Source organism: Pleuronectes platessa, chromosome 14 (genome assembly GCF_947347685.1).
Source record: "Pleuronectes platessa chromosome 14, fPlePla1.1, whole genome shotgun sequence".
In the NCBI taxonomy this organism is placed as follows: domain Eukaryota; kingdom Metazoa; phylum Chordata; class Actinopteri; order Pleuronectiformes; family Pleuronectidae; genus Pleuronectes; species Pleuronectes platessa.
In genome coordinates, this window is record NC_070639.1 from 11,260,745 (window position 1) to 11,280,513 (window position 19,769).

Here is a 19,769-nt window from a genome sequence, read left to right on the forward strand (position 1 = left end):
CCATCACAGCCTTTTCTTTCATTTATTCACAGTCGTGCATCACGCTTACTCCGAGAGGCTTCATACAGGGACAGATACTAAATTCTCTCATCTACTCGCAGTGCTGCTGCAAAGTGCATTTAACTTCATGTTGAACAGCTACTGAGGAAAAAAAGGAATTGTATTGCATTAAAACATGTTTATGAAAGAAATCCCTGCAATTAAGATCAATTTATTTGAAATTAAAAGTTCATTACACCAATCCCACTGAAATGGTTAAACCAGATACCAGAGTTTTGCTGAATCCCAGTTTTCTGCTACTTTAATCCAACTCTGAACTTGATGAATGCAAAGTTATTTCCTCCGAGCTGATTGCCATGGGAACGGGGCTGTAACTGTCTCCTCCATGTGAGACAGCTGATAATTGTCTTCTCCTGAAGATGTCTCAGAGCGTTCGCGTTATATTCAAAATATAAAAGTGCAGAGAATCAGACACAATCCGATAGATAATTACCAGATGACTGTGGATATAAGTTGTTTGTTTACGTGTGCTTTCTTCACGTCTTTGAAAAAGAAAATTGGCTGAAAATTTCAATCATGTCCTCCACCTTCAGGTGAAAGCTTTGAAGGGGGAATAATCAGCATGTGGAGACGAGGAGGACGCTGTCACACTCAGAAAATATCTTCTCCTGGCATAAAAACAAAATATGCCTAAGTGTCCAAGTTTGTGCCAGTAAAAAGAAATATCAACATTATTAGGGCTTTTAATTCCACTATGTAACAGCACACAGACTGTCTGGATGAAGGTCAAACTCAATTTATAATTTGCTTGTACATCTAACTTGTGTACTTCTCCAGAGAAGCCAGCAAAATTAATGAAGGAGAAGAAGGGAGAGATATTTTAATTTACCATTTGAGACGAAAAGGGATAAAGCCAAATAATTTGACACGTTACAGTGTCAGGTATGACATTTATAGACCCTGAATATGTTTAAATTTTACATTTAAATTTCAGTTTTTACAGTGTCAGTCACTGTCATTGTCCCTCGCGTCTGTGCCTCTTGCTCTCACTATAGTTTGGAACCATTTTTAGAACACTGTGGGGCAGTAAACACAGTTTCCATGGAAACATCACATAGACACACATTGATAAGCGGATTGGAGCAGCTGTATTTTTCTGATGACGAATGGAACCTCAAAAACTGATGGGGGGGGGGGGGGGGGGGGGGCTTCGGCTTTCGAAAACAATTAAATGCAGCCAATATATATTCGAGAAGAGGGATCCACATAAGCGGAGGAATCTGTTTGATTTCGCATCATGAGGCAGATAACAAACGACTCTTATCTGGTTGGGCCAAAAGCATCCTCTGGCTCTGCCTCCCCGCCTGCCTGCCAGCGCCTCTGCCTGCGCGTCTGAGAGCAGTTGCAAATGGGCAACATTTTCAATTTGATTTTACTTTACAAATGGATATATTGATCCGGTGCAGCTGTTCTCATCAGGCTGCAGAGAAACAATCAGGCAACGTTTAAGTTGGCGTCGGTCAATATCCTCAAGCAGTTGAAGAAGGAGACACAGAAAGGTCTAGGTGTGTTAGAGCTAATAATGCAAACAACAAAATCACGGTTAGGAAATATTTTAGCCTAAATAAACAATGTTTGTAGGTGTATAATCTATACATGTGTATGTTTTTAGTGCATACTATTGGATTTGGGGTTAGGGTTAGGTTTAGCTTCTATACTGTTTCTAGATTTTAGGATTTGGGCGAAGGATTAGTTGTTCAATATTTTTTCTTAACAAAGTAATTTAACTATTTTTCTTCTCTCAAAAACCCCCTAGATTTGACTAACATATTATATCGCATATCCGGAGTGGATCTGAGAAAACGTTACACCAGGAGACTATATTTACACTGTGTCCCATGGCTCCCAGGGTTATAGAATGAGACTCAGCTGTTGTGCGGACACACACAGAGAAGAGAGAGAACAACTTGATCAGAGAGCAACTGATGCTGTCGTGAGAGATGCTTTGCATCACAGAAGCACGTCTCCCCTGTGTGACTCTCGTGGATCCTGAAAAGGTCTGAGAACGTGCAGCTTCATCCACAGCATGATGAAAAGTGAAGCAGTAAAAAATTGGGCGATGAAAGAAAACTGTTCTGTATATATATAGGACACACACAAACACACACGGACACACACACGTATAGATGTGGCTTTAACCATCTATCTAACTATATTTAGTTTGCCTAAACCTGATTCTTACCATAACCTTAACCTAAACCTAACCTTAAAACATTGCCTCACCTTAACATTTAATGATTAACCTTATGGGGACTTGCTTGCTTATGTCCCCACAATGTGACATTGAGAACAGGTCCCCACAACATCAGTAATACCTGGACGTTACACACACACACACACACACACACACACACACACACACACTCAAACACTCACAGTAATGTGCAGCTTTTCTTCTTATCTTATCCCTAAGTTTATATACCATGACAAATGTATGCATAACTCTTACCTTAACCTACCCATGATTCACATCTTACCTGTAACCTCAACCAGGAACTCAGAAATTAAGATTAGCCTCATGACCGGACTTGGTCCCCATGAGGTCTGCTGGTCCTGACAAGGTCAGTGTTTGTATTGCAAAAGGTCCTAAAGACTGAACAACAACTGGAACACATACACACACACACACATACTTACATATACCTCAGAAGTGTACATTTCTCATTCTGTTGCTGCACTGAGTAAGGATCAATGTGAATGAGGCTCAGTGATGACGTCCTTTTTTCACTGGAATTCTGAAGGGTCTGTTTTCTAATGATGATCCCCCAGAGATAATCATGACACTGGCCTCTGTGGCAGAGCAGAGAGTGTTTAATAACCCAGATACTTAATAACACACAAGTTCAAACATCCCGAAAATGCTATTTTATGTTCCAAAGGAAATTAAATGTGTGAAGTGAAAGGAGAGGTTTCACTCTTTTGAATAGTCCCTGCATTAAACTGCTACATCTTAAGTAAATTTGGATCAAATTGGTCCGGTCTGCCAGACGCTAAAGTCAGTTTCAGTCAAATAATTGAAAATGGTAATGCAACCCTGCTATCACCCGGTCAGCAAGAGACAGTCTAACATTATGCTCTCCATCAAAACTCAATCTCCCATGATACAGAGGAGCTGCAGGCAAGAATGAGTTCACACTAACATATCAACATAAACATCACAGCAGAGTGAGAGCAGAGCATATAGATCATGTTGAGGTGCACGATCTAATGTGATCATAAGGAAAACAAAGTGCTTCCTAATGTAATAGGTTCGTCTGCGTCACACTGACATTAATGTGGCGAGAGCTGCCACTTCTCAGTCACCTCATTTTGTAAGATGTGCTGAGCAGAGACTGCCGCACACATTGTGTATTTTATACTACAAAGAACTGTACAGATTGCACAATTACCCTAACTTTATTCCCTCTTTTATATTGCACATACAGGAAACAGACTTGAATATATATTGATATTGTTACTGTTATCCTCTACGGAGGATCAGTAAAGGTACATCTTATCTTATCGTATCGTATCACATCGTATTGTATTGTATTGTATCGTATCGTATCGTATCGTATCGTATAGTATCCTATCTTATCTTATCTTATCTTACCTTACCTTATCTTATCTTATACCTTATCTCATCTTATCGTATCGTATCGTATCCTATTGTATCCTATCCTATCCTATCCTATCTTATCTTATCTCATCTTACCTTACCTTATCTTAACTTATACCTTATCTCATCTTATCGTATCGTATCGTATCATATGTGATGGTATCTTATCTTATCTTATCTTAACTTATCTTACCTTATCTCATCTTATCTTATCTTATCTTATCATGTGACAGCACCAGGAAAAGTGTCATGATCTCAGCCACTCAACATTAAGATCACAACCATCAACATAATTTGCATATGTACACGAAAGACAATGGCGTTAGGAAACTTTGCTGTAAATATGCAACGTGAACAGCTGAAGATGGATTACACTTCATGCACGGACTGAGCATGTGGATAAAATCCATTTGGCAAATAAGTGAACAACAGAGCAGGGAGCGCATACTCTGCAGGGTGTGAATGACGTATTCGATTGCTAACGGCTAATGGCTTCACTGAGAGTCCTCTTTGTTGACGTGAGTACAAAACCACACTGAAGTGTTTCCGTTTAAAGGTCACCAAATGTATGCAAGTGACTAAAACATGAAAGGATGCTTTTATGTCTGATTGATATTGACATTGAGTTTGTGAAAGACGCGGCAGGGACATTATGATAAAGGCCGGTGGAGAGTCAGTCAGCAAATTGACACTATGGTGCATTAGGTCAATACAAAGCTTGAATGATGCTGCTCTTTGATATGACACAATTGCTTTGGGAACGGTCGTTTCAAAGAGTTAACAGATGAGGTTTTGAAGGTTGTCCATCCACACTCTATTCAATATATTGATTTGGTGACTAAAAGTGTGATTTTATTATTCAACAATAACCTCATAAAAATAAATATAACAAAATGTCTGAAAAATGTTAACAAGATGTCCTACAAAAAAATAGTCTCCAAAAATAAATCTGCAAAATCTCCAAAAATATCACTTAAATGACTCACAAATATTTTGTGTATACCAGGAAAAAGTATTTGTGAATCATCGAACAAATATCAGCACAATATCCTCCGCTAATATCAGTCAAATTTCCCCCAAAATAAATGTGAAATAAATGTTAGCGAGCTTTTCATAATCCAGCAATCAGCTCCTTGTACAGTGGATCTCTATTACCTTTTCATAAATGTAAATCTTAAGAGCTGAAACGGGACAGAGATGTAAAGCACACACAGACACACACACACACACACACACACACACACACACACACACACACACACACACACACACACACACACACACACACACACACGACTACATGCTTTTATCCAGGACTCAGGAGAGTCAACAGGAGAGCAGCTGCTCGGAGGCGATACCATTCAAATGACATAAGTCTCCTGTCATCCAAGGAGCTGATAATTTCCCTCAGGTAAAGTCAAGCTCGCCGCTTTCTTAATCTCTCAAGTAACATAACAGGCATCCTCGGGAGAAAGGTGACTTTCAACATTTGTGATGGGAAGAAAAAAAATCACATTTATGCCATTTATTAATTGAAAATGCAACGTAATCTGTTGACAAAAGGACAACAAAGGCTGCGTTCTTCACGTGTGGGTGTCTTCACTTCTATCGGTTCAAATCAAATAATGAGTGAGACTATGAATATAACAGAGGACTCCGTTTTTATAACAGATGAAACAAACTATTTTCTATTTCCAGGAAGCAGCAAAAACAGGTTGAATACATCACCTTCATTTGACAACAAAAAAGGACTTTTGATATATTCCTGAACTTGAAAACATCATTAAAATCCAAATCATGAAACGTTCAGTAAACATTTTGAATGTTCCAGGCAAAAGGACAACTCAAACTTTTCTGAAAATGCTGTATATTGAATTTTTTTACATCTGACACCTTGAGGCCAACATAAAATGACCCACTAGGTGGCAGCACAGTATAGACTAACCTGGAAACTGTCATCAGTTCAGTAACCAGAATCAATGTAAAGGATCTTAACCAATGAAAAACAGACTCATCTTGTCACTCATTCATTTTGTGACTCACAGACACAAAACATGTTGTCAGTGAAACAACTTAAAAAATAAAATGTTGACTTACTACCAACTTTAATTTATAGTAGCTGCCAGCCAACAAGTGATGGGATTGGTGGAGGAGACCAGCAGGAGTTTAGGTCAGAGTGTAAATCTGATCCACGTCTGTTTCAACTTCCTTCCTGTCTAGTTTCTGCAGGCGGTTCAAAGAACATTCTAATCACAGCTGACACTTCATGATGCATCATACAAACATGTGAGCTGGAACCCGTGTCGTGTGTGTGCACCAACCTCACTGAGACTTTATCCGTGAGTGTGTGCAAGAACTTTGCTTCCCTTGTTTCTTGACATCTGGTCTACCCCTAGAAAGGTATTTGGAAAAACTGATGGAATCAATATAATTATCTTCATCACACAATCAATGCTGGATTGAATGATGCATCCCGAAAGAGCTGCAATGACCCAATTATCTCTGCAGGCTGAGTCACGAGGGTGTGCACAGTTGCTCTTTGTTTTTCCGTTCCCCAAAGTTAAGTTGAGTCTGAATTTGGCCCCTCCCAACTCCTTTCGTTCTTGAGCACCACCAGAAATGAGACACACAGTTTACAGTGATGTTCCGCCGAAGCTGAGTTGTGTTTTGAGCCACTCTTGATTTCAGTTCTCTTTTTACATCCTCTCTTTTTGCACATATAAGCTTGAGAAGATAACTAGCCTGGATGCAACTTCCTGTTCAGCCCCCAGTTGTGTGTGAAGCTGTTTTTTAGTTTGACCGCCTTCTGCCAGGGGCCTCGGAGGGAGCGATAAATTACACGAGCTCAGTGCTGCTTACATGTTCATCACTCCCCTTGACCCGCTGTAGCCGGTCACCGCAAGCACTGTTGACGCTTTGTGTTTGCAGAACCTCCCGCAGATTGACAAAAGATACAACTCCTCAAAGATGTGACCTTTATTTTGTTAGATTCTAAATTAGAGGCCATTTGTGAGTCTCTCAGGGTTGACATGATCAGACGTCCTGAAAAGTTGAGGATGTGTTTGTAAAAAAAATTGGATGAGAGCTTCAAGCGCAAACATACTCTGTCCCTGGGTGGCATATGCTTTCAACTTGTGGCTCGTGGTAAACAATATGTTCCCTCTGTATTTTCCTTGAGATGGCAACGGAACATCATTTTCCAATTCTTCTCAAATACTAAACCAGATGTTGATTCCACACTCAAACCTCACATGTTGATCACTTCACTACGAGGTCAAAGTATCAGGAAGTTTTCCCTGAACTCAAACAGGATCTGGTTTTTACATAGAACCACATTGTGTTGTGATCGTTGATTATCTTTTTCCATGGACTTGCTTGCTATGTTTGAATGAAGAGAGCATTTAGACACATCTTTGACATTAGTCCCTGAGTTTTGAGACATTTTTAAGAGTTGATAATATTATTTAACAACTTATTTTAGCAGCTTATCCTTGAGATAAACTTCAGACTTAAACGTTACCCGTTACCTCAAGAAAGGAATTCGGAAAAACTGAAGTGATCAATCAAATTATCTTGACAATGCAATCAATACTAGACCTCAGTATCTCAGGGGAAACAAATCCTTTGTGGGAATAAGATTTGTTACACAAGTTCTGCTGTGCAGTGTTATGAGCTGACCCGTCGAGGAACTCCTCTTGGGCCAGTACTTTCCAATCAAGTCGTTCAGCATTCAAAGTGATGCCAACTTCTCTCTGTGTATCCTATAAGCTGCCTCTCAATTTGACTCCATTCCCAGTGTCTGCCATTTTCTCACTGGTCTGAAACATGGAGGCTGTTCAGCAGGTCTTCTTTATTCATTACTAGACGCTGTAGGATAACCTGAATGTGCCTCCACCGCCTACTGACATCAGCCCTGCTTCACCGTATTTATTTATTAGAAACATCACACCAATTAAAACTGTTAAAATTGAAACTTTCAGTCTGCAGCTGTAACTGCTTCCCTCTTTTATAAGAAAACACTGTCAGACAGAAATATGATATTGATAATAAAGTTTATTTATAGATCTATTTTCTTAGTTAAGTTACAGAGCGCTTAACAGAGAGAACATAAATGGAAATCTAACAAGTCGCTATTAAAGCAAGAGGAGAACAAGATAAAGTTGAATAAATGTAAATAAAGTTACACAAAAAAACCCACTATGACACATTTCAATAAAAGCTTAGGAGACGAATAGTCAATATCGATATTACTTTATAATCAATTCACTTTATATTGCTGATAATAATAAGAAAAACAATCATAATAATAAACTATTTATATTTAGTACTTTTAAACATGGAAAGCAGCTCAAAGTACTTTACAACAATGAATTAATGACATGAAGGCAATGGACATAGAAACAGTTGTACAAATTTGTATGTATGAGATTATAATGAAATTACATTTTAAGCCAGTCAAACACGCAATAAATAATTTGACAGCTTTAACTGCTTTGTCCAGAAGCTTAATCTGCAAAATATTTCCAAAATGTGTTTTAAACGTCTGTATTTCACCTGTGATCATCTGTAGAACATTTCCAACAAAACGTTCTCCAGATGATCTTGTTTTGTCCTCTATGTATTTCTTTGTAAGTGACTTGTCCACATGTACAGTAAAACATCAGATGAGACAGGGCTTTGTCTGATGTGTTTTGTTTTGCCACGGTCCGCCCCAATAACAGTTGCATGCCTGCTGTCTGCCAGCTGTGTGTAACAGGCAGCACAGCACTGGAATGTTCCCATGCAGATCCTCTATTCACACACACACACACACACACACACACACAAACACACACACAAAAACACACACACACACACACACACACGGTGACCTGTCCACATGGTGACCTGTCCACGCTGTTCCTGACAACAAACTGAAGATGCCTCAGCAGAACATTTTGTGCACTGCACCTCTGCTGTATGTGATAAATCACACATAAGGAAATCATCTATAAACTGAAGCACACTGATGCTGAATGATGAGCGACCAAAAACTAGAGATTTCCAGTCAAATATTTGTAGAACACAGATTGTTTTTGTGAAAATTAAAACGTGTAAAGATATTCCCAATAGAAAACCTAAAAACTTAAACAATTGCAGCCTGAAAGTGACACAGAAACTGTGGATTTAGATTTAAAATAAATATGTACGTTTGAGAAACTATGGTGTCTTTGAAACTCTGAAGTTGTCCAGTCAAATATTTGTCTTTCGGAGGCTGTTGTGTTTCTGCCATGTTGGGCAGTTGCCCTGTTTGACCATGAAACAACCCATTGAGAAATGCCCACTTGGCCAACAGTGAAAAGACTCGACTGGATTAGGGGGAGGGGGAGCTCTCGGACCTCCTTGGATACCGGATACCAGCACACTGGACTGATGATGACTGGCATTGTTTCTGTGAAGGCTTCATCTTTGTGAAAGGCTGTCATTTATCACAGAGGTAAAGTCAAACATGAGAGACGTCTGTAAGATCAGACACCCATGATGTGTATGTGGGCACAAATAAAGGCTTCCTCGGACAATGGGCTTATAGTTTTCATGTGCATAGATTACAATGTATGTCCTGATTCATGCAGGTGGCTGTAAAGATTTTAGTTTTTATACTTAACTGGGTGTGAAGAAGTAACCTGCATTTGTATTTTCATTATGTAATACAGTTTTTCAAAAAGGTTTATGTACATTAAGTACAAGTACAGGACAGCAGAGTTATCATAATCTCACATTTCATTCAAACCACAGGATTAAACTGAGAACAAACTGTTAATCAGAACAGCCTCTGTAAAGTGTTGTCAATAAGCTTCTATCATCGTCAAAATTCCTTACAACTAATACTATGTTCTGCGACTTGGATGTTCGTGGTCTCTGTCCTGTGAAAATACCTCAGCTGACCTGATAGCAACAACGTTATCTTCATCACTGTCTCTCTCTCTGCTGTTTGTTGTGGACAACACAGTCGCTCACAGAAATCTATGTCTCGAGTTGCATGGAATAATCTTGATTGAAGTCAGATTATGTGATGATGATGTTTAAAAGAATCCAGACATATATCTCCTTTGTTTACTGGAGGACTTTAAACTCGGGATTGCCCGAACACCTTTTGAGTGAACCAGTGAAAACCTCCAGATGAGGGCTCCTCCTCTGTGGGGATGGCAGTATATAAATGGTGGTTAACAGGTGTGGGTATGCCACTAAGACCATTCACAGTGACATTACATAATATGCACAGCACATGTGTACAACGACAACAACAAAAGAAAATACACGGTTTAAAATAAGTTTTCCTTATGCATGTTTTACAGGTTCAGTATGTAGAGTTTAGTGACATATAGTGGTGAGGTTGCATATTGCAGCTGAATACCCCTCACTTCACCCTCCCCTTCCAAACTTGAAAGAGAACCTGTAGTAGTCTTGTTATAAAAACTCAAATAGGGTTTAGTTTGTCCAGTCTGGGGTCCTGTTAGTATTTAAGTATTTAAATATAAAGGACTCATTCTAGGTTAAAGAAAGTAACAACTTGTACAATTTAGACGATTACACAATATACCAAAAACCTCCTTTATTAGGGCCCGAGCAATGACAGGCACTGATAGACAGCAAGGCCCTATTGAAATTTTAAGGATTATTATTATTATTATTCAGGCAAATTAATTGGCTTTTTGAGGGCTTTAACATGCTCAAATTCTTACCAAAAAGACAAAACGCATACAACGCTTCAAAATGCATGTGCTCGGGCCGCTCAGTGCTGCTTTGCAGTCCTAGAACTGTTAGAAATTGTATTTTATAGATGGTACTTTCAAGGGTTGAGCAATCCTGGTTATTCTTCTTTTTTTTTTCAGGCAAATGAATTGCTTTTTTAGAGCTTTAACATGCTCAAATTCGCACCTCCTGCGCAGAAGAGGACTGCGCACCCACCTTTTTACAATTTGTTCTCTTTGCCCACAAAATATGTAATCATATGATATAACAATACAATTTCAAGATTTCTGTAAACATGCGGGAGTAGACAAAAGGAAACATGGGAGCAGTGAGATGGATTAGTAAACCTGTTTTTATACAATGCAACAGCTCATTAGCTCAAGTGGTAACAAATACCTGGACCCAAACATAGAGATGCCATCTTTACTCAGGAAGAGGACACACAGGAAATCTGAACAGTTCATGCAACAGGCTGCATTTTGAGTTACTGCACAGGAGTACCCCAGGGCAGTTGTCTCAGCCCCCATCTTTTCTCATTACCATCAATTAATAGAACAGTGTTTATATTTGTATTTATGATTTCCGCCAATAGATTCCTTTTATCTAAATCTTACACACTGAACCTTTCATTATAATGATTAAGACAATGCTTGAATCTAATTGGCTCCGAATGAATTTAGGTTTCAAAAGCTCATGCTCATAGGGCACCGTGATGCCTTGAGTGGACCCCTGAAAACTTCCTGAGGAAGGCTCCCTCCTTCCATCAGTAAACCCCCCACCCCCCTCCTCCTCCGTGGTGACGTCACTAAAGGCTGCCTCTCCAAGGGGACGCAGCGTCGGGTGTTGGAGCAGCCAGGCGGCCAGTGCGCATCCCAGGACGCATCACCAGTGTAGCTGCTGCAGGAGCTCCAACTTTCAGCCGATCGGGAACTTTGTGGGGGAAACTTACAACAACAGAAGTCATGGGTGAGTTGCTAACAAATGTCCCGGGGTGTGTATGTGTGAGTGTGTGCGCTGCTTTAAAGACGAGGGTCGCTCTTTGCGTGGCGGGGACAGCGTGCCTCACACAATTTTTTGTTGTTATTGTGGCTCCAAACTCTCGAGGCGCGCCGACCTGCTGCGTAAAACTGAACTGATTTCAAACCAGTTCATCTGACCCGGTTTGTGGAGAAACGGCATTAGAGCCGTCTGCTGAAGGACCTGAGGAAAGCGATTAGAGAGATTAAGTCTGACAGGATCCCCGCGGTCAACTCTGCTCGGGTCTGTGTGTTTAAAAGTCCAGATCAGCTGGGCGCCGCCACTGTCCCTCACTACTGTCCTGTGGTGCCCACATGGCCGCACCTTTCACTGTGATCGTTACTGATCATTATTGATCCGCCGTGAGGGATTTCTAATCAGTGTCTTAAAGGTGAAAGGTTGTTTTTGTGGTATGTCCTGACCAGACTGCACTCAATGATTTGCTGCTTAACTTAAGAATAACTGGGGGAAAAACACTAAGAGGCAACATATTGCATTAGTCAAATTGTGTGTGTGTGTGTGTGTGTGTGTGTGTGTGTGTGTGTGTGTGTGTTTGTGTGTTTGTGTGGGTGTGTATGTGTTATGCCACAGTTGGTAATTACTATCTGAGGGGCTGAGCTGACACATTCCCATCTTTAAATCAGTCCAAAGTGTTGGCCATGTGTGCTCCCTCCGACCTGGAGGCTGGGATGCTCTGCAGGAATGAGGCGTTCAGTGCATGCACGTATGTTTACTATAACTTCTCGCTGACCTTAGGACTTTTAAAATAACACAATCTCAGATGAGCTGTGAACCAGATGGGACAGCACACAGGAAGAACACTTTCACTCCCAGCATGTCCTCACCCTTCACTTGACTTAGATTTTTACCAGTAAAGAGACAGAGAAGGTCGGTTATAAACCCTCTGCGTTGGCTCTGTGCTGCATTCAGGGGCTTGCGTTGTTTGCGGCGCTGCAGCTGAGGCCCGGGGAAGAACACTGTAGTGTGAGAATGTGTATCAGTGCTCATTAATTCGCTCTGAAGTTCTCACAGAGGCGTCTTTGTGCTCCTAATTTGGAGCTGCTCCTTTGTGCGACTTCAGCGGCTCTTAATGTAGAAAGAGAGAGAGAAGCTCAGCGAAGCTTCAGAGTGGACGCCTTGTGAACTAGACCCCCCCCCCCCCACACAGAGACTTTCTCACAGAAGATATTGCTCTGCATGGCAAATGACCTCTGTGCATTGTCAACTTGCAAAAAGCTCCCATTTTATATTCAAAGATTCTTTATGGCCCTTTCCAGTGAAGGCATGTCATTGGTTCCGTTGTTGCGTGCACCAGGAGATTGATTTGGACACTTGCTTTTGTTGTGTCAAGAGAAACAGATGTGGCACTGCTGTGCTGGGATTCTCTGTTTCATGAGAAATAGCTTTGAAAACCGAGGACAGGATCATGTGTGTGCACGGAACCCTTCAGCCCAATGTAAACAGGATGTGTGGAGAGTGATTGTGTGTGTGTGTGGAGCTGTGGAGTGAAGATGTCATTCAGAGGTTATGTAAATGATGTCTGATTTGATTTTTGCGGAGGACCCTCGGTCCGGTGATGACACTCTCCTCTGTCCTGGCCGTGAGCGATTTAACAGCAGACAGGCCCGAGTTAGGGATGTGGGAGGATGACCTGGCCTCCGTCCACATGAGCTCACTTCACAAGCAGTCATTTTCTACAAATATCTTGTTTGCTTCTTTCCTGTGACAATTACCAGCATTCAATGCAATGAGTCTCCCTGTTGACTAAACACAGAGGAAAAAAAAAAAGTGGCTTCAGTTCAACTTGGATATTTTATCTTTGGCCCGAAGATAAACATGTTCTTTCTTTTATCAAGAAAAAGTCTGACGTATTTCTGCAGAAAAAAAGTGTAATAATTCCCCCTCGCAGCAAACTGAGACCTCTTAACTACAGAGAACAAACATGTCCAAAACAAGCAGAGTTCTTTTCCACTAAAGTCCCTGGCAGCGTTTCAGACTAAATTTGAAAAAACAGTTTACAAGCTCTCTAAGTCTTAACTAAATGAACTATCTCTTCGATCTTATAATATAGAGACAATTTAATTATGTGTTTGAAATCTGAGGCTACCCTATGACAGGAGATTCAACTAACCAAATTCAGCAAATTACGGACACTATCTCCATTTCCCGGAGCCAGATCCTGATAGTAAAACAGGAGAAAAAGAAAGAAGGAAAGATTGTTTTTCCTTATGGAAACTCGTCGCCTTCGGCTCCGGGTGTTTTGCATTCTTAGTGGCGGCCTTGTGGAAAAAGGTCCTCGAAGGCTGTATGCGAACCAGATCCAAAGGTGACCTCATTGTTCTTGAGTATATTCAAGTACAGGAGGGTTAATCACAGCTGACACTTTTGAATGTGTCTTTAATTAAACATCTCTCCTTAGTGCTACGGCTCAGCTGTTACTGACTCATCGTCTGCTCGCGTACATACAATGGTGTCAAGTGTTAACAGTTTGGTCCGTCAGTCTCCCACACACACACACACACACACCAGAGAGACGATCTGGACAGTGTCCGTCCTAATGATTCTTGCATGTGTGTCTGCGACGTGTCTACGAGGTGTCCGCTTGTCTTTAATGTAGTAGCGTTCCTTCTACTTTTTGAGGATATAAGGATGTCTGTGAAGTTTCTTGATTATGCAGCTCATGCATCGCCAGCGATTACTGTCACCGACACATGGCGGTGGACAGCATGCGGCGTGACCCCTCATCCTGGAGTGTGAGGGGGAGGAAAGAGCTACGGCCACTAGCGCTGAGCCAGCGGAGGTGTTTGCTATCAACATCATGTCAAACTAATGAGCAATAACAGGGGGTCGGCTGTTTTTTTTTAATCTGTCGGTCACATGCTCGTGCTTGTTTTGCCAAGAGATGCAGAGAAGAGCACAGGACTGTGAGACTGAGTCACTGCAGAGGTGTCTGGAACAAAAAAATTGAACTTGGCTGTTTTGCCTTGAATCAAAGGAATTTCTCCTTAACTCCAAAAACATGCTTTCCTTGAATTTGCGGAGTCGAGAATGTGAACCAATCCTAATGGAGTTTGTGTTGGAGCTTTTTCTACAACTTACCCCACGTTTCCCTGTCACCATCAGTAACCCCTTGATTGCGTTTTGTCTGTGCTTTGCAAATAATTACAGTAAATATTCACCATAATGGGAAAGTTGCTGTCACAGTTACATGATTTCTGGGCTTTTCTCCATCTGGCATAAGATTTGGTAATCATACAATAGACGAGGCTCTTACAGTGCAGTTCTCGAAAAGAGGCTACTTCAGCTCAGTCAAGATTTCATTCCTCTCCTGCTTCCCTTCCTGCTCCACTCCTCTGAACTTCCCCTCTTCTCTCTCCGGTTCTGCATTTCTCTCTCATCGTCGGTGCTCTGCTTTTCCTCTGCCTTTATCTATATATGTTTTTGTTCCCCTTCAGCACTGCAGGTCTGCCAGAATAGTCATCTATAATTGTTGAGCTTAATAACTCCTCCTCCGACAAAGAGCGCCATTGAGTATTGTGACATGAAATAATCTGAAATAGAAGTTCTTGAGAGTGGATGCTTGTTCAAGCATGTGCCTTGGTCATCACTTTTACTAAAAGCCTTTTCACAGCTGAACAGAAGGGATGAAAGTGGATGTGTGTGTGTGTTTGTGTGTGAATGTGTATGTGCGTGCAAGTTCCCCCTTCTTAGGGAGATGTCACAGTCCCCCTGCTCTATGGCAGAAACCGGACAGAATTTAAATATCTGAAAATACTCACTAAATGCAAAAGACCACAGCTTCTGAGACATGCAAAGGCAGCTGAACCCTGGGGTTATATGAAATATGCCAGAGATACAATCTGTCCTTTATCTTATCTGCATGGCTTCAGGAAAAAAAACGCCCACGATTTACCAAGGTTAAACTGCCAAATAAATGCATAATAAGGCCTGATTGGAATTTTCTCTTCAGTTATACAATATGTTGGCATCTGTGCATGTTCGTAGAGGAACAGCGATCTGTATCAGTGTGTTGTTCACAGTCAGATGACTGTTCCAGAAGGCCTGTGGTAAAATAATGGGATCAGCCCCGGCAGCCGATGAACATTCACTCACTCATTCAACAGGCTTTCAGGCCCACTGCAGCACTGACCGCATTTACTACGGCACCAAAGAAACTGTCGCGTTAAGTGTATTGTATTTATGTATCCACAATTCAAACAAAAGTCAGTTCAGGGCACTTTGATACAGGGCAGGTCTGGATTGTACTCTTTATAATATTGTTTTTCCCCATGAGCCAGTCCTTGGCGACAGTGAAAACAGAAAGCCATTTGTAACAAGTAGAAAGCTCAACACATGATTAGTGTCCGTCTGCCTCGATCAGTTGGGTGATGAAAAAAGGAGAGGATAGGATGAGTATTAAACCATCATAGTGTCTGTGCTTTGAGTCACTCTCTCCATACCACATGATGGGGACATTGACTAAATGGTCAATAACGTTGTTCCCAGAACGACCTATTTTTCTCTTGCCAACATGAAGTGACGCCCTTGGCAGAGAAGCCTATGCCAGCTAATGACTCCTCCCTATGATGGACACACAATGTGAGGCAGAGCGTTAGAGCCATGAGCTGACAACGAGTATTAAACACTGAAGCCAGTTTCAGAAGTTGCACGGTACGACCATGTTTAGACAGACTCGGTCCCTGCAGGGTCGGTTCGTGAAAAGGTTGAACCTGGTTCAAGTGTTGTCTGCACTGTGACATCATTCAATAAGATGACGTGGTGGCCACTCAGACACATGCAAGTGCACATTTGTACCATGAACGCTGTTTGCCTCACGACCGTCATTTTCCAAAAACTGTTGTGTGCAGTTTTTGTATGTTTATGAAGTTAAAACAACAATTGATTTGTTGTGTGTGTGTGTACAGGGTTTGTCCTTTTCTCTCTCTTTTTCATCCATCAGTTCACACCACTACTTCTGTCATAAATAAGTGCAAAGCATTATCAAAGCCTTTGGGGAAATGCTGTCGAAAGCTGTGAGCTTTTATTCCAGTTATTGCATCTTGCCACTCTCTATAATTGCAGGCTTTTTACCGCGCCTTCCAGTGTGGCTGTTCACAAAAACATTATTATTTTGTCGGTTTTGAGCACTTTAGCCTTAAGAACCTCTAAATGTTTGCTGATGACCAACATTTAAAAATTGTGAATTTGAACAAAGTCCAATTCGTTGCTTAAGGTCAAGTAAGCTACACTATATGGACAAAGGTACTGGGACACCTACACATTGCCCCAACAGACGCTTTTATGACATCCCACTCTAAATCCATAGGCGTTAATATGGAGTTGGTCCCCCTCTTGGCAGCTGTAATACCTTCCACTCTTCTTGGAAGGCTTTCTGCAAGTTTGTCTGTGGGAATTTCTGCCCATTCATCCAGAAGCCTGGCTCCAAATCCCAATTCTAGTTCATCCCAAAGGTGTTTGATGGGGTTTAGGTCAGGGCTCCGGGCGGGCCAGTCAAGTTCTATAATACCAAACTCATCCAAACATGCCTTTATGGACCTTGCTTTGTGCACTGGGGTAATCTTCCTCAAACTGTGCCCACAAAGTTAGAAGCATAGAATTGTCCAAAATATCTTGATAAGCTAAGGCATTAAGATTCCCGTCACTGAAACCAAGGGGCCTAATCCAAACCAGGGGCAATGGGATTGAATGAAACACCTGAATTTGATGATGTGAAGAGATGTGTTCCATTACGTTTGTCCATAAAGTGAATGTTCGGACATATTAGGTTTATCCACAAGTGTCTCAGATGCTTGTGGTCAGTTTGCCAAACGTTGGATGTTCCTCACTTGTCCCATTCAGCTCCATCAAGGCTTCTACACCATTTTTCACAATATAAATTTGAAGTAGTAAACTTTGGACATTTTCACATCTCAAAGTGAAAAACTAAGGTTTGTGTCTTTGTTACATTTTATCTGCTAAGTTTTGGTTTTACATTGCAAACAAAGCACACTAGCATTGATTGGTTTATAGATGACGGATATTAGTCTTTTTCGATTTGAATGGAGAAAATCAATAAACTGGTTGATTTAGTATCCACTGTAATGTCATTAAAGTATTACTACCAGCATCACCAACTTCAGTTGAGCTATCCAAAAAAGTGTAAATGATCCAAATTGTGGTTCAATTTGATTCAGACTGTGACCACCTCTTTTGGTCTGTCTAAATTGTGGTCCGTTGGTCCAGGCCGTGGTCCGAGGCACTTTTTACTGCTGTTTTGGGTTGGACTACAGCAAACAGTCTGAGTTTGGTGTGAATGTGTCCTTAAAAGTCCCAGACGGTCCTTCAGAAACCTGCTGGAGTTGTCACAGATGCTTCATTGACAATTTTCTCCACTCAGATCAGAGATACGGGTGAGAGGTGTTTCCAGATAAGATGATTGACAATTTCAACACAATGTGTTCATTCTACCCATTTGGGTAGAAAGTGCATAAGTGCCAGTACTAATCTAAAGTTTCAACAACTTCTTTATAGATTAATATGTAGGAGATCAACGTGACTGCACTTCAGTCCTGAAAGTAGTTAAGTGAAATGAGAAGAAACAATAGGGTCTCCGGCTAAATTCCCCGCAAGATCATCAGTGAGGAGCGACAGCAGAATGCTTTAGTCTGCTTTTCAACTGTGGGAGCCTGTAGGATTGAGCTGTTGGCCGAGTGCCCGCTGAGCGTATTCAACCCTCCACAGATAGGTCTTTGTCCTCTGCGCTTTTACGCAGCTGCTAAACAACCGTAAGACAAAAGCATCTGGGGTACCCCAGCAGACCAATGAGAAATGCTCACCATATGAAGAGCCGTGCCAGAGAGCATTTGGATGCAGCCAAATGCTACGCTCGGGATGTATTAAACAGGAATTTCAATGAGTAGCCATGTTACCCTTGACTTTTTCTTTACTCCTATATTACACATGAGATATTAAGTTGTTTTTTTTTGCTTAAATACTAAGCCACAAAAACAGATTTGTCCCCATTGCTTCTTGTGTTGCTTTTGTCTAAGATGAGGCAAATGCACATGACTCCCTGTTTACTCATGTTGTTGTGATGTGGTGCTGCATGTGACACAGTGAAACCAAAGTTAAGAGGTAACTTGGACACACTTTCTGTCTCTATCACTCCAGACATGAGTCATTTTCCTGTATCTGAAAAAAAATGACAGTTTCTGTTCTCTGCGTATTATCCTATAGAGAAGAGCTTGATGGGCAGGAAGAGGCACTTCTGCAAAGCTTTAGAATAGCTGAGCTATTCTAAAGCGACTGCTGCGGGAAACGTAACAGCTGAGAGAGACTGTTTTGGGGGGAAGCTGTTTGCCTTACATGCAGGTTTCATAAGATGGATTTAAATTTGACTAAATTGCTAAAAGAAGAAACATTTTTATAAATTTAACTTGGAATCCCCTGACCCCGCTCCTCTGAGTCATTCTTCAATGTGAGACGCGTTTAGCATTTCCCAGTTTTTGTGTCACTTTCCCGCTACAGTGGAGAGGAACTCGCAGATGTTTCGGCCTGAAAAACAGCTTGACACCCTTGACACAGTAACCACACACAGACCAGTGAGCAGTAGTCAAAATACAGCTACACCACCGAGTGGTCTCCTAAGTCATCTTAGCTTTTGACCTCCACTTTAGGAGGAAAACAATACTCTAACAATAGAGTGGCCCCAGCTGGAAGTATACAAGTGATGTTGCGACACAGTGGAGCATCTGGAATGAACAGAGCAAGCTGTCTGCAAATGAGCACATGATCCTGCATGTGTGTGTGTAGAGAGAGAAGGTGTGACCGTGTGTGAAAGCTTTCACATAAAGTGTCTTATACAGTTTCTCCCAAGTTGTTTCATGCCCCTTGTGAAGTGTACAGCGCCCAATGGCAGTTTTTGTGGATTGTCTTGGGTTGGCTGTTGCTGGGCAGGTGATTCTCCTGCTTCTTTATCCACTACAAGGAGCAAATGTTCAAAAAAGAACAAAGTAAACAGTGTTTTATTTATTCATTTACAGCCAAGAAAGTTTGCTTGGGATCTGAACATTTAAACAGAATTGTTGGAGGTGAAAGGAGAAACTGTTGCATTTATAAACCAAACAAAAGTTTTAAGAAACAGTGTTCTCTCATCTGTTATCTGTATTGGTGCAGGGGTTCTCTTTGTGTTTGCAGTATGCCTCATGTATTTCCACATAATTTCAGGGTTGGATTGTGCAAAGAATACATTTGTCACAGTGTACATGTTAGTGATACTGATATGGAGACTACATAACTTCAGATTGAGCTATACATACGTTGCACAGTTGCTTTCCAGCGTCCAGTGTGTTGGACAATAGGG

At 41.2% G+C, this 19,769-nt stretch overlaps 1 protein-coding gene across 1 annotated transcript in view; it reads left to right on the top strand.

The window, feature by feature from the left end:
- Positions 1 to 11,211: 11,211 nt before the first annotated feature.
- gpm6bb (glycoprotein M6Bb) overlaps positions 11,212 to 19,769 on the top strand; it is a 34,098-nt gene continuing 25,540 nt past the window's right edge. The window contains exon 1 of the mRNA XM_053439719.1: positions 11,212 to 11,356. Within this exon, the coding sequence (XP_053295694.1) occupies positions 11,353 to 11,356 (4 nt within the window). The 5' untranslated portion in view covers positions 11,212 to 11,352. The remainder of the gene's footprint in view (positions 11,357 to 19,769) is intronic.